This window comes from Procambarus clarkii, chromosome 44 (assembly GCF_040958095.1).
Source record: "Procambarus clarkii isolate CNS0578487 chromosome 44, FALCON_Pclarkii_2.0, whole genome shotgun sequence".
Taxonomy (NCBI): domain Eukaryota; kingdom Metazoa; phylum Arthropoda; class Malacostraca; order Decapoda; family Cambaridae; genus Procambarus; species Procambarus clarkii.
Window position 1 is genome coordinate 23,201,579 of NC_091193.1, and position 16,421 is coordinate 23,217,999.

Sequence of the window (16,421 nt, forward strand, 5' to 3'; positions counted from 1 at the left end):
ATACACCAATATATATAAGGCCATAATTAACAGACAGTATTGACACACATGCAGGTGAATGAAAAAACATATACCGTATTTTAATTTTGCAATAATTTAATGGTTTATTACAGTTGTTTGAACAGAGCACAAAGTGCCTCTTATCCTTTGTATCAGGTCACTGAAATTTCTTGACATTTAGGTTCTTTGTTGTACAGTATTTATGACTGAAATAAAATTAATTACTGTATAAGATCACTTATCCGAATTATATAGAAAGGACACCCTGCTGGATAAACTAGACATGCTGATAAGCAGAATTTTTATCGGGGAAGTCCAAGTTAAAATTTTTGCAATTTTTTCCTTCCTTAGGGTTCTATTCCAGAATTTTTCTATTCCATCCAGAATTTAAGATACAAATCTGACTAACGCGGTCGAGTGTGCTAGGGTTATCGGAGTGAGCCCGGCTCCTTCCCCACCACCGACACCCTATCATCCCATACACTCTCTCTTAACCACTGGACTGCACCAACCGAGAAAACTCGGTCGGTGGGAAACTGCACCAACTGAGAAATGATTTTTTCGTACCCATTCAAAATGTGTATGCGGTTGGCTGTGTACGAAATGGACTCATAAGACCTCCAGTGAGAGGCATCCATCTTGGAAAAAAATCCCAGAATGCCTTAGGGCTGCTGGCTGGGTTAGTACTGAGTAAACAACCATGGGTGGCTCACGCACCTCTGGCTCCCAAACACCTGTCGGACACGGTGTTGAAAGATCGCGAGCTGTCGGTGAATTTTTTGGGAACACTTGATTTCATGCGCACAGGGGAAATTTCACAATAAACTTGGCACATCACAGTGGTTAAAGTTCACATAGTTCAACTCAACATCCATCCATGGCCGGCTGGCTGGCCGGCTGGCAGGCAGGCAGGCAGGCAGGCAGGCAGGCAGGCAGGCAGGCAGGCAGGCAGGCAGGCAGGCAGGCAGGCAGCCTATCTCTCTGCCTGCCTGCCTGCCTGCCAGCCAGCCTGCCTCCCTCCCTCCCTCCATGCCGATCTCTCTCTCCCTAATTTTCCCATCCTCCCTCACTACTTCCCTCCCTTCCTGCCTACCTCCTAGCATCTCTTCCTCCCTCCCTCTCTCACTAATTCTCCCCCTCTCTCACATACTGCCTTCCACCTAAGCTTCCCCATCCATCCACCCACCAGTCAGTCAGCCATCACTGATGCAATGTGTGCATTTGGAGCCAATATAGTGATGGTGCACAGATGTTCCTTGATTGTGCAGATATGTAAAACAGTCACAGAATGAACACTCCAGCCTCATGACAAATCAAAATAACAGGAACAATTGGCCGTGAATCTGTAAAGTTACAGGGTAGAAGGCACTCTAGAATGGTGGTGCCCAACACTGTCAGTGGGCAAACTGGACCATCTCCCATCCACCCACCTTGACGGACCGCTTCCTACCCGAACATAGTTCGCGTAGCATGACTCCCCAACCCCAATCGGGAAACTGGAACTTTTGGATAACTCAAGTTCGGAAACCAAGTGGTGCTCTGTATCTGAATTGCTATTCAAATATGGCAAAGTTTTCCAAGAAAATTACTTCGCTGCGAAAATACCTGAATTACCCAAATATTGGGATCAGCGGGCTTCAAATAAGCGAGTTCATACAGTACACACTAAATAAAGTGACATACTAGACTATACAGTATTCAAGCACACTGCTACCAAAGATGATTTTGGAACATGAAACTCAAAGCCTTGCATTTAGTACCATTAACCACCATGCTGCGCGGCCTTAAAATATGACTTTCCCATAGTGTGCCGAAAATAAATTCTTCACAGAAGAATTGCCCGAAACGCTTTGCGTAATAGTGGCTTTAGGCATTGTATGTACCAGCTCTATCTATAAATTCATCAATGTTTGTATCTCACCTTGTATGTATGCACTTTACCTGAATAAACATTTGATTTGATTTGATTTGAAAAAATTATTTTCCCTTCTCATATTGTTAAAATGCAGTCTCTGATCACGAGAAACTAACAAAAAATATTGTAGGCGACATACTTTAGTTGTGATGGAGCTGAGAAGTTGAGCAAATTATGGGCACTGAGTGATGAAGTGCTCGGGGGACACTCGATCCCGCTACCCCGTGGGGCGGGGTAGCGGGATCGCTATTCTCTTGATCACAGGCAGGAGAGATACATAATAATTTACAAGTGGAAAATAGTAGAGGGCTGGTCCCAAACCTGCACACAGAAATAACACCACATGAGACCAGAAGGCAGTACAGGATGTGCAGAATACCCCCCATTAAAAAGCAGAGGTGCAATAGGTACTCTGAGAGAGAATTCTATCAATATCAGAGACCCGAAACTGTTCAATACGCTTCCACTACACATAAGGGGCATAAATGGCTCTAGGGCACCAGCTTCTGAGTATCAAGTGAACTGGTTTGAATCTTCCTCATGGCTCATACTAATTTTCACATTGATACATCATGTTAATGTAGTTTCACTGTATTATTATTACAATACTGTATTACAATTATGATTAACCCTTAGACCGCACATATTACCGCGAATTTAGGGAGCATAACATCGAAAAATATTCAAATCATGTAAAAATAACTTAAAAATGTTAAATAAATCTCCATGTTATTGGCTTCAGTGTCATGAAACTCTCATAAAAATATTTTCAGAAAATTTATTTTAGACAAATTTTTGAAAAATAAGAACAGCTCCTAATAAATGTAACTGAAGGATTATTCAGTAATAAAGAAATGCAACCACCTATCCTATGCTCAAAGAAGACAAATAATAGTAAGAAGTGTCCACAAAGTGGATATGCAGTTGGTGCCTTTATATCATTGCTGAGTAATACATAACAACACAAAACATAATGAATAACTGTTAATATGATCTATTTTGTTATATATCATATAAATACACTGTCCAATGTTAATATATGTTACTTTTCGGTTACTGTGTTACATCAATGTCCCAAAAATATTTTTTTTAGGGGAATTTTTTTTTTAAGATTTTAGTTATTTTTTTCTTCTTTATTTATTTGATTTTGTTTAAACCTTTACATCCTGGAGAATGCATATGATTTCATAACTATGTGAAGCTAGAATGAAATTGGTCAACAAATAAGTCAGTCACAACTAGCAAAACTTGGGACCTTAACTTTTGTTGGCTGATTTTTTCTCTGATTCCAAACTCTATTTTCTTTGTCTCTTTAGGTTGTTTTGATGATTAGGGACCATATTAGGGCTTTTTCACTTATATAAAGGATACCCTAAATATATCCCTTAAATCATTATATTTATTATAATTATCCCTATATTTTGTGTTTTTTTGAGGTTATTTTTTTTGAGATATATACAAGAGTTGTTACATTTTTGTACAGCCACTAGTACGCGTAGCGTTTTGGGCAAGTCCTTAATCCTATGGTCCCTGGAATACGATCCCCTGCCGCGAAGAATCGCTTTTTCATCCAAGTACACATTTTACTGTTGCGTTAAACAGAGGCTACAGTTAAGGAATTGCGCCCAGTAAATCCTCCCCGGCCAGGATACGAACCCATGACATAGCGCTCGCGGAACGCCAGGCGAGTGTCTTACCACTACACCACGGAGACTGCCTAAAACTGCCACGGAGACTGCCTTCTTGACTTCACTTCAACACATATTGTCCTACAACTTTCACATATTCGAGTATGAATGCCAAACAATATTTATTAAAACATACAATTAAATTAATGAATTAAAACTACCTTTATTCATTGTTGATAACTTCAACTTCAATTATCTCTGAAACCAGAGTTTCAACTTTGAGTAGCTTCTAAAATTCGTCATTAACCAATTCTCACTCTTTTGACATATTGTGTGCTCTGCTGTCTGTTCTACAATCCCATCAGAATGGATTTTTCACAAACTATATATTTGGGGTTATAATTTTTTTTGGTCTAAATTTGCCGAATATTTCAAAAGTCCTAGTGATGATTTTTTTTACAGTACAGAGCACCACTTGGTTTCCGAACTTTAGTTATCCGAAACTTCCAGTTTCCCGATTGGGGTTGGGGAGTCATGCTATCTGAAGGAAGGGGTCCGCCAAGCGCCACGCCGGCCTGTGGTGGTGGGTGGGATATGGTCCAGTTTGCCCACTGTGACTTCACAGATTCATGGCCTATTATTGCTATTATTTTGAATTGTCATAAGGCTGGAATGTTCATTCTGTGCTTTTGTTTTATATATCTGCATAATCAAGAAATCTCCGTGGTGTCTCAGTCAGTCTGCGTGGTGTAGCAGTCTCCGTGTCAGCAGTGGTGGTGTCAGCAGTCTCCGTGGTGTAGTGGTAAGACACTCGCCTGGCGTTCCGCGAGCGCTATGTCATGGGTTCGTATCCTGGCCGGGGAGGATTTACTGGGCGCAATTCCTTAACTGTAGCCTCTGTTTAACGCAACAGTAAAATGTGTACTTGGATGAAAAAACGATTCTTCGCGGCAGGGGATCGTATTCCAGGGACCATAGGATTAAGGACTTGCCCGAAACGCTACGCGTACTAGTGGCTGTACAAGAATGTAACAACTCTTGTATATATCTCAAAAAAAAAAAAAAAAAAAAAAAAAAAAAAAAAATATCTGTGCACCATGTCGGCCCACCTAATTTAATGAAAATGAAGATCATACTCTATTCTGAGAGAATAAATGAATGAACAATTATACGAACATTAAATGAACAATTAATGATAGTTCATATTTTTTATTCTGATTTGAAAATCTGAAGTTTTCAATATTCAATTTTAAAATTAATTTTGATTCTCTGGTTTTTCAAGTTACGCTGTGATCATTTGGACAAAGTTGGAGCATTTGCCTAGTTGATTATGCAAAAAAAAAAAAAAAAAAAAAAAAAAAAATGGAAAGCGTTTGTTTAAGTTTTAAAAATTTATCTTAAATTATTTTTTGTCAAATTATATATGTATGTATTGTGTGGTCTAAGGGTTAAAGTGACAAGACAGTAAGACTTTACCAAGCTGTACTTGTTTCACATGTCTTACCTTTGGTATAATGATGTACTTCGCTTCTACATCACCAAATCTTAAACTCTCTCCACCTTGCAGGGCAAACCGTACATTAGGCTTCAGGATCATCTAGGAAACATTGTTAACAGAATTTATTACATTTATATATTTTTAAGTGTTAATAGTAATTAAATTACTGCACTAGGGATACAATACACTAAATGTTTTAGAAGTACAGACATGCAACAGTTTACAGCAAGAACTTGTTTCCAGTCCCCATTAAGCTTACTCGCAGATATTACATAAATGTTTAAATTTCCAGTATTTTGACTTTCCATGATGAAATGGTGTGCTTAAGGGCAGCCATTATTCCCTTATTAAACTGAAACCTTAAATTAATGAAGAAAGTTTTGTCTTAACGGCACACAGGCACAGCAAAATACTAAGATAATATTAGACAAACAATAATATAACACAAGAGAATGCAACTCTGATTCATTGGTTAATCAAGTCTAGACATAAAAGAGACTTGTAATGCTCTCATGTGCATGGACAAGTAATACATATAATTATGGCAGTTGGAGGTCATCAGCCAAGTTGGCAAACTGGAAGTTTATGCAAGTGTTCAAGCAAAGTTCCTGTGGCAACTCTGGGCAGGACTGAGCCTTTCTCCAGAGCCTCCCTATCACCAGTATGACTCGACAAACATTTAAACATGATTCCTTTTGCATTGTCCCCCTTCCCCAACTCTAACGACTCCTAATAACTCCTTTGGTATCAGGATGTATCTAGTCTTAATGAACATCTGAGTAGAATATTGTAACTGAAAAATAGTTTAAACTCACCTTACCAATTCTCGTCTTGTTCATGCTACCAAGATCTGCTATGGTGTGCATGTCTCTGTCCACTTCAATGACAGCATGCTGCTTGGAAAGAACCTAGGAGAAAAAGACTTACTAAGCCTCAGCATGAAGATAAATGTCATAATTGTTAAAATTATCAGTATTAGTCCCAGAGATATTATTCTAAACAATATCCTTACTTTTTCCACTGCAAAATCACACTTTCTCACCTTATTATCCAGCACAATTCTGCATGTTGCCGAATCCCGACCAATTTTTGTTTCCCCCAGATGAATATCATGACGACTCCCACCAACTTCCAGCCAAGCAACCTATGGATGTAAGAATACTGTATATACCACTTTATATATATTAAGAATTTTGCTGAAATAAAATAATGCAAAGAAAACATTCAACAAATTTCAGGGCCAGGGGGCATTCACATTTATGCTCTATACAAGAAAATATACAACGTAACAGACAGCAAATCATTCATAATATAAAGAACTCCTTACCAGACTCTGCTCCTTTGGGTCACCTTCTTCATTATCCCAGTCATCAGCAAGAGCCTGTGTGCACTCAAGGACTTGTGTATCATCCATCCTCTTGGCTTATGTGTATCTGTAGCCCAGTCAAATGTGATATGTATTAAAATATATTTTACACAGAATGGAAAGCACACGTCTTACATCATCATTAACAGGAGAAAGAAGGATTACGATGTTGGGAAGAAAGACTTGAATGGGGAGAGAAAGATTTGAAGGAGGGAGAGAGAGAGAGATGGATACTTTATATTTATTTGAGAAAAATTAACAAAAAGTTATCCCAGAACCAATCAACTGTCATAACAGGAATAAATGACAGACCTCAAGGCTAAATACAACCACACATGACAGGGCTGTTCTCGCCAAGACCTTTAAAATAGTGAACAAATTTGATTGTTCATTTATTATGCACTACTGTATATACCCATCCCATGGGCAGTAGTGGAACAAGGTTACAGAGGCACATAATGGGCTCAGGAGCTGAACCTCAGAATTCATTTAACTAAGCAAGTAACAATCTTGTGATATTAGTTACACAGTTTAATGTCAATAGTCTTTTATAACACAAATGTTCAAAAGTGGCCCACAAATCTCTGTACAGAACAATTTACGTATGTGATGGGCCAGTTACAGTTATAAACATCCACGTGCTTTGTGAACACCGTCTATCCAAAAATGCCAGTTTCCCGATTTGGGTTGGATCGAATCCTCGAGTTCGGGAAGCACAAGGTTTGCATAAAATAGTTCGGATATCTCATCAGGCAAGCATCCACCAGTCCTCGTGGCCCAGGGTAGTGGTGGGTGGTTCGGAGGGAGATGGCCCTAGTTTGCACACTGACCATGTCGGGCACCAATCTAGTGCCTTCTACCCTCTGACATCACAGACTCGCAGCCCATTGTTCCTGCAGTTTTGATTTGCCACAAGACTAAAGTGTTCCTTCTGTGACTTTGTTTGATATGTATCGTCACAATCTAGGAACATCCGTGCACCATGTCAGCTCTCAATGCATCCACTGTGTCAGTGAAAGCTCTAACAAGCAAGATACATAAAAAGAGGTCATTGATGACATTTGAGAAGAAAGTTGAAATAATTAAGAAGTGGAGAGCCGAGTCCCGAGAAGTGCCTTGTGCGCTGAATATGGCAGTAGAAAAAGTACTTTTTTTTATTTTCTTAAGGGTAAATTTATCATTTTTACTATTTCTCAAGAAGTGATGAAAGTGATAAGATAATATGAAATAGAAAGGTAGTAAGTAAAGCAAAAGTGGCAACTGTTGATAATGCAGTGTGGCAGCAGTACAAACAGAATCCTGAGGAGCAATATTTTAGTAATATTTTGAAGTCATTCTGGCATTTATCTTAACGACTAACAGTGAGTTTGAAACTCGGGACATGATGAACCTATACAATTTGTATATTTAGTTTTTGAAAACAAGAGCAAAGGGAAGGAAACAAATATCAAAGTCTTTTGCAAAGGCTTCCAAGAAAGCTCGCATTGCCTCACCTGCACCTAGAATTTGCCTCACCTGAATTTGACCTCACCAGTGATGAGGTCAAAGGGAATCTGTTGGAGCTGAAAGTGACAAAGGCAGATGGGCCTGACAGAATCTCACCATGGAAACTAAAGGAAGGTGCAGAAGCACTAAGTGTGTCACTCTCTATGGTGTATAACAGGTCACTGGAAACAGGAGACCTACCAAAAAGTTGGATGAGAGCTAATGTAGTCCCAATATACAAAAAGGATGACAGACAAGAGGCACTAAACTATAGGCCAGTTTCCCTAACATGTATACCATGTAAGGTGATGGAGAAGATCATGAGGAAAAGGCTCGTAGAGCATCTGGAGGGAAATAGCTTTGTAACACACCATCAGCATGGGTTCAGAGATAGTAAATCGTGCCTCACAGGTTTAATCGAATTCTATGACAAAGCAATAAAAATTAGGCAAGAAAGAGAAGAGTGGGCAGACTGCATTTTCTTGGATTGTCAGAAAGCCTTTGACACAGTATCCCATAAAAGGATGTTATAAAAGTTGGGGCAACAGGCAGGAGTAAAAAGTAAGGTACTCCAATGGATAAGGGAGTATCTAAGCAACAGGAAACAGCGAGTAACTGTGAGAGGTGGAGACATCAGAGTGGTGAGATGTCACCAGCGGAGTCCCACAGGGCTCTGTACTTGGACCCATCCTGTTTCTAATATATGTATACGATCTTCCAGAGGATATAGACTCACTCCTCTCAATGTTTGCTGATGATGCAAAAATTATGAGAAGAATTAAGACAGATGAACACAGACAGAGACTACAGGATGACCTGGACAAATGGTCCAGGTCATCCTACAGTCTCTGTCTATCTTCATCTGTCCGTAGGACTGGTCTAGAAAATGTCTACTAAAGTTCAACTCAGGAAAGTGTAAAGTAATGAAATTAGGCAAAGGGAGCAGAAGGCTGAACACAAGGTACCATCTGGGAGGTGAAATCCTGCAAGAGTCAAATAGGGAGAAAGATCTGGGGGTTGATATCACACCAAACCTGTCCCCAGAGGCCCACATCAAAAGGATATATCAGCAGCAGCATATGCTAGGTTGGCCAACATAAGAACTGCCTTTACAAACTTGGGTAAGGAATCATTCAGGACCCTGTATACAACTTATGTCAGACCAATCCTGGAATATACAGCTCCAGCCTGGAGTTCATACCTAGTTAAACACAAGACAAAGTTAGAGAAGATTCAGCGGTATGCCTCCAGACTTGTCCCAGAACCGAGAGGTATGAGCTACGAGGAAAGGCTGAAGGAGCTGAACCTTACGTCCTTGGAAAACAGCAGAGTAAGGGAAGACATGATAACCACCTACAAAATTCTCAAGGGAATTGACAGGGTGGACAAAGACAAAGTCTTCAGCATGGGTGGAACACGAACAAGGCGGCACAAGTGGAAACTTAGTACCCAGATGAGCCACAGAGATATTAGAAAGAATTTTTTCAGTATCAGAGAAGTGAACAAGTGGAATGCACTAGGAAGTGGTGTGGTGGAGGCTGACTCCATACAAAGTTTCAAATGTGGGTACATGATAGAGCCCAGTAGACTCGGAAATCTGTACACCAATTGATCGACAGTTGAGAGGCGGGACCAAAGAGACAAAGCTCAACCCCCACAAGCACAACTTGGCGAGTACCTGATTCGTCTCATGTTGACCCAAATGCTTCAACATCTGAGGTTACCTTATCACAATTAATCTCCACTTCAATCAACCCAGCACCATCAACATTCATCACCACCTCTTCCATGTAAATAACAATGCTCCATCAACAATAATAATCAAAACAGAAAGTGGATCGGGACTTCTCGTGTTGGCGAGTACAAACAAAATACTGTTCTGTTGAATTAATACTATGAACTTGTCAATTTTTTCCCTAGATTTTAAGGCCACTTATAGGAACACAACAGGTTAACTGACGAGTCTCAGCCCCGAGGGGCTCGTAAAGCACCTGGTTATCTCTACTAATCCTGCTTCCCATACCAATCCAACAAGCATCAGCTGTATAGAGTTCACAGTTACAGTACATGCATGCACTACCTACATTAAGCAAACTTTGGCTATTTGGTTAAGATTCCTGGTAATACATCATTTTGAATCTGAACCACATCTTCAAAATGTCAAATATGGTGCTTACAAGGGGCAACAGCTTCAAACACAACAAGCCATAACGTACAGCAGAAAACAGTGAGGTGCTTGGTAATACATCCAAAGAATCACCTACCTGCAAAAGCTGTAAATGGCAATATATTACAGTACTGCACTGTACTGTACTGTACTTCAGCTTAAAATTCAGCTGAAAAAATCTTCAGGAATAATCGAGGATTATCTTTGACAAGCCATAGACTTCCTATCTCCATCAAAGCCACTAGAGATGGTGGGCCCTCAGGTAAATTCAGTTACTGTACATGGACTATCAATTCAATAACTGCCCAAAATGCTATGCGTATTAGTGGCTTTAGGTATTGTATGTACTAGCTCTATCTATAAATCCAACATTATGTCTGTAACTCATCATCTATGTATGTACTTTTACCTTAATAAAAATTTGAATTTTGAATTTGAATATCAAGACTATATAAATAAAAATATGGCTTTTCACAAAGCATTTCTTTATGCAACAGTATTCACAAGTGAACAAAACCTAACAATAAATAACAACACTGATGTACTCATCAGTACAAGACCTTAATTATTTTGTAATTTAATTCATGTACTTTATACAGTTAATGTTGACAAAAAACATTACTATTGTAATATTATTTATTCCACTACAAACTTCACATTACAAGACAAAATATTTTATTGACAATTACAGAACAAGCATTTTAAATATGTTCCTGTAATTATTTTTATGAACATACTTGGCGAAGTTATAATTATTATCCTGTCGATTCTCTCCTATAAGATGCTCGCTGTGCCTTGTCGTATATTGTGGTCTTTCCAAGAGCAAGCCCGGCACCACGACCATCAGACCAATCACATGTTTTTCCACCTTACATTTTCCCCAAAGTTTACAGTGAAATTTATAATAATAATAATAATAATAATAGTTCACTATGTCAGGGGACCAGCAGCCAGTTTATATATACAGTACATGTTAGGCTTATATCAAGGTTCAACCCCCCCACCCCCAGGGTTACTGACCCTCCCCAGGATGCAACCCCCACAACAAACTGACTAACTGGGTATCTATTTACTACTAGGTGAACAGATGCAAAGGTGATAGGAAACACACCCAACCATTTATCTCACCTGTGATTCGAACCTGGAATTTTCGATTGCGAATCGGAAACGAAGTCAACTGTACTACTGGGAGCCTTTAGACAAAATTTAGACAATAAAAAAAATCGACAAATTTCTGAAAAAAAATCATCTCTAAACCTGATTTTTCCTTGTTTTACAGAAGGTGTAAAGAGTTGTAAAGAAGTACAATACGCAACAATTTATATAGATGTAACTGTCAGCTATTATAGATGTATTTTATCAGTAAAGAAGACACATTGGTCATGTTGACATTGTGAAGTGATGACACTCACCGCGGCACCGCTCCCAGACACTCACCTCAGATGTCACAACTTCTCTAACATTCACACACGTTATAACAACAGTTGCAAGTGTTGTTACAGTTGCTAGAGTTAATAGTAAGACGGGAAGTAGTGGAATATAGAGCCGTGTGACCCGGACCTGGGAAATTCTCTCCCATGTTTATTCCCGCCTTGTTTACACTGCTCCACGGCGCCTCTACCGCCTGTCTCGCGCTCCCTCATTGGTCCACACGTCGCGGCGTCACCCAATCACAGCCTGTGTCGCAAAAACACTCTTGTTGTATATATAAAGTATTTCATTTTATTTTACCTAAATTTACCTAAGATCCGCCATCTCACTAGTGGCCTCGAGAAGGACAGGAAGCCGGCGGCTTGTAAAGGGTCCCTTCGATTTATCCTGTTGATTTTTATTAAGCTGGATGTCGAAATTCAGTGTTTTCGCATTTTTGGCTTCGACGGGTAGGAGGTTCCAGGGGTTTAACCATATACTCACCTAGTTGTGCTTGCAGGGGTTGAGCTTCGGCTCTTTAGTTCCGCCTCTCAACCGTCCATCAACTGGTGTACGGGTTCCTGAGCCTATTGGGCTCTATCATATCTACATACATATCCTCCCATTATACTATGCACTAATCTATCCCTATCTTACATACGGTATCCGTGCATACGGTTCAACCACTGCAAATTACCTCAAGCCCATCATCACCCAGCAAAAATCTGTTATCAGAACTATAACAAACTCTGTCTTTAGACAACACACAGCCCTTCTGTTTAAGTCCTTTAATATGCTAAACATACACTCTCTCCACACATTCTCATGTACTATTTACTTGTACAAAACCTTATTCCTAAATGCTAATCTTGATCTGAAACTTTTCCTTGATAGGTGTAATAGAATCCATGAGCACCACACCAGAAATAAATATATCTTTGATATCCCCAGAGTCAGACTAAATCTGTGCACACTCCATGCAAATACAAGGGCCCAGTCTTTGGAACTCACTCCCTGATGAATTCTGTACTGTATGAACTTTGATGAATTCTGTACTGTATGAACTTTGATGAATTCTGTAAACTCACACTGTATCTTGTACAATCCACTTCCCCAATATTGGTACTTAAGACATATATCTTTACCAGTGTAATCACATCTGTCAACTTATATTGTAGTTTTTTGTTGATATAAAACCTTGCTACAATGTACTCTTTTCATCTTACCTGATATTTTAAATTAAGGACCTGTCCGAAACACTATGCATGTTAATGGCTTTGCAAGAATGAAAAAATACCAATCATTTAATCTCACCAATCTATTGTACCTTCTTGCAAATAAATTATTATTATCATTTGAAACTGTATATGGAGTCAGCCTCCACCACATCACTGCCTAATGCATTCCACCTGTTAATTACTCATTGAAAAAACTCTTTCTAGTGTTTCTGTAGCTCATTTGCGTACTCAGTTTCCACTTGTGTCCCCTTGTTTGTTTTTCACCCCATGCTAAATAGTTGTCTTTGTCTCTTTGTCCACCCTGTCAATTCCTCTGAGAATATTGTAGGTGGTTATCATGTCTTCCTTTACTCTTCTGTCTTCCAGGTATGTGAGGTTTAGCTCCTGTAGCCTTTCCTTGTAACTCGTACTTCTAAACTCTGGGACTTGTCTTGTGGCATACCTCTGAATCTTCTCTAAGTTTGTTCTTGTGTTAACTAGGTATGAACTCCAGGCTGGAGCTGCATACTCCAGGATTGATCTTAAAATCCTATGATGATAAAATGTGTGTTCTGTCCTACATTGTGGCTTGTTGATCTTGAAACCATTGCTCCGTGTTTATGTTACATCTGACCTCTTATGGAAGTGGTCTGGTAATCTGTCATGAAGGTACCTGAATGCTGGCGACTTATGAAACGTGTTACGGCTCTAGAAAACAAATTGGCAGCTCTCGGGTACCTTCAAGACAAAGGTCAAAGCAAAGTTTGAGGGGAATAATAGTTATTTTCAGAACCAGAAGAATGCATCACCCAGGAACAAAAATTAATAATTAAAAACAATTGTGTTAACACTATAAGAAAGATGGAAGTGAAAATGAGACTGAGGAAGTACAAAGAAATATACAGTGCATTACATGAGTTCCACAAATGGTCAGAAGAAAGGCAAATGATTTGTAATATTGAAAAATGCAAGAGGCTGCGTGTGAGATTTAATAATCCTCATCACAACTACAGGTACCAAATTAACATTACAGTACCTTACCTTACAGCAGACTGATGAAAAGTACCTTGCAGTCATTATCCATCTTTCACAGAAAGTTGCTCAACAAGCAGGAGTGGCAGTAAAAAAGGCTAACCAAACCATAGGAATAATTTGAAAGAAAAACATTTGACTTTTATTTGTTTGTTTTTGATCTTGACTTTGTAAAAGTCAAAGTAAAAAAAAAAAAAAAAGATAAATATTTGACTTTTAAAGAAAAGAAGGTACAGTAGTTATTCAGTCTGGTGACTGCCATTTGGATTATTGTATCTAAGCATGGAGACCTCATTTTCAGAAAGACAGCTGCATTGGAGAAAGTGCAACACCAAGCAACAAAAATAATTTCAGAACTAAGTCAACTCTCATACCAGTTGAGGGCCTCAAGGTTAACACTGTAAACTAGACATGATGGCTAATCTCATCAAAACTTTTAAAATACTGAACAATTTGAAGGATATTGATACAGATATCTTCAAAAGGTCAGATGTAACACAGACAAGGAGCAATGGTTTTAAGCACGGTTTGAAATATAGGACCGAAAACAGGAAATGCTTTTTCACCCACAGTGCTATAAACTCATAGAACTGCTTACCTACAGCAGGTGTAAATGCCAAAACTGTTAAATTTTAAAATCCTGCTAGAAAAAAATCATCAGTGCAAATGAGGGAGAACCTATGACAAGCTGCCAGCTTCCTGTTTTCATATAGGCCTCTTAGTGTGTTAGTGGCCCTTAGGTAAATTTTGGAGAAGAAAGGAGGACCTTGGATGAGGTGTAAACCTGTTGAAGTAACTTTTGTCAGTTGTATTGAGCTTGAGATGATAAAACAGTAGGGATAATGAACAAATGTGTAATCATCAAGGAAAGGTTATGAGCAAGGTGAGAACAAAAGTTTCAATAATAGCTAAAAGCATTGGACCATAGAATGGTAATAACACAGTTGTCAGTACTTTTGAATGGCAGTTAGCTGCTAAGAAAATAGTTAATCTATCTATGGGGAATTTCTACATAACACCAAAGTTTCTAAGTGATATTAGGGAGTGCCTAAGTTTAAAGGGATTTCCTGAGGCGAGTTATAATAATATTTTGTCGGGGGGGGGGGGGGGACAGACAGCCAATGTATATAATTAATATAAATAAATATTTAATTATATACAGTATATTATATAAATATACTGTAGTATAAATAACCTAACATATATACATGTTAGGCTTATATTGAGGCACCCCCTTGATATGGTTGAGATATGGGTAATAAAGAAAAAGAGGAATAAATCATACAAGATAGCTACTAAAACTTAAGTCGATTTTACAATTGCAGATGGGAACCCAACGAGAGTTTTACCCTGAACCTCCATGCCCACATGGCAACGAGGGAGGGGAAAGGGTAAAAGCCTCAAAAAAGAGGGAGGGTGGGCACGTGAAACAAATGGAAGTGTCTAGCTGGTACAGCAGCTACATAACAGAGAATGGAGGGAAGGTCAGTGCGTGCACTGTATTTAAAGGACCACGCTGGGGTGGGTCGTGAGCGGATTGCATGACTGGGTACATCCCTGCAGGCTCAGTCTCATCCCCTTCAAGTGCTGTACAGTATTAGAGAAACAGCTTCCAGCTTTTCTGCTTCAATATTTTTCTATTTGTAGTCAATGATGTTGTCTGGTGTTTTCCATGGAAGGCAGAATTGAGTGAAGGGGCAGGCTGGCTGGACCCTCAGGTGACCTGGGATGCCATCTGGTGGTTGCCAAGAGGATCACAGTTTGGGTATTTACTCCGCAGCAACGATTGCCTTCTTTACCCGAGAGGTGCCTAATTTCCCTCAAGCAGTTGCTTATTATGTTGCACCTATACTTTCTGGTGGATTTTCCCTAGTTTAATGGGTGATCTGCTCTAGCCACCCTTGTCAAGTGAGCTACTGTTCCAGGCTTCCGGTAAACTACAGAAGGGTCTCAAGAGGCCTGTTGTGCTGGGCCTTGTGGTGCCTGAGTTAAGCTCAGGAAGCCACTGGTGCCTACATGAAAATGGAGTCTAATTACACTGTTTGATTTTTTCTCCAAAACATCCTTAAAACCTAATCAGATAAACGAAATAATAAAATGAACCAATGTATTTGCGTGGGTATCTACAACTTTTGTAATTGTTAACTCTTAGAAAACAGCTTACATCCTGCCAAAAATACTACACCTAATTAGTGGCATTATAAAATATACGAATACCTGTACTGTACTAAGTAACCACTGTAGGCTGATTGTCTATTTTTTATAATACAGTACAGTATTGTCATTATTGTCATTATCATATGACACACTGTGTTGTGTTTTGGGTCATTTGGTGTGAATGTGGCTTACATTGTATGACTTTTTTCACTAAAGAAACTTAAGGAAATTAGGTTTTGCTTAGAAATCACTATAACTGCCAAGATTTGGCAAATCTGGTTTTTCCTAATACAATTATAAACCTTGTTATTACTGTATACTGTATATAAAAATCATAAAATAAAAGAATTTTGGTGCAAAGAAGAAACTAAATTTGTTTTCCAAATATTTTAAGAATTGTTAATACTAAAGTGGTGACCCATAGTCAGGAGGACTCACCTAGTTGTGCTTGCGGGGAATGAGCTTTGGCTATTTGGTCCCGCCTCTCAACTGTCAATCAAATGGTGAGAGGACTGTACCCTCTAAGGATTAAATAAAAAAATGTAA

General features: G+C 39.1%; 1 protein-coding gene across 2 annotated transcripts in view; it reads right to left on the reverse strand.

The window, feature by feature from the left end:
* The window catches only part of LOC123745398 (mediator of DNA damage checkpoint protein 1), a 46,096-nt gene extending 34,415 nt beyond the window's left edge, over nucleotides 1-11,681 (reverse strand). The window contains exons 1-5 of one of the 2 annotated variants that reach the window (XM_045725915.2): nucleotides 11,497-11,681; nucleotides 6,369-6,474; nucleotides 6,084-6,185; nucleotides 5,857-5,949; nucleotides 5,048-5,140 (exon numbers count right to left, since the gene is read on the reverse strand). In XM_045725915.2, the coding sequence (XP_045581871.2) occupies nucleotides 5,048-5,140; nucleotides 5,857-5,949; nucleotides 6,084-6,185; nucleotides 6,369-6,455 (375 nt within the window). In that variant the 5' untranslated portion in view covers nucleotides 6,456-6,474; nucleotides 11,497-11,681. The remainder of the gene's footprint in view (nucleotides 1-5,047; nucleotides 5,141-5,856; nucleotides 5,950-6,083; nucleotides 6,186-6,368; nucleotides 6,475-11,496) is intronic. The other variant, XM_045725916.2, reaches the window with a different exon arrangement.
* Nucleotides 11,682-16,421: the final 4,740 nt, after the last annotated feature.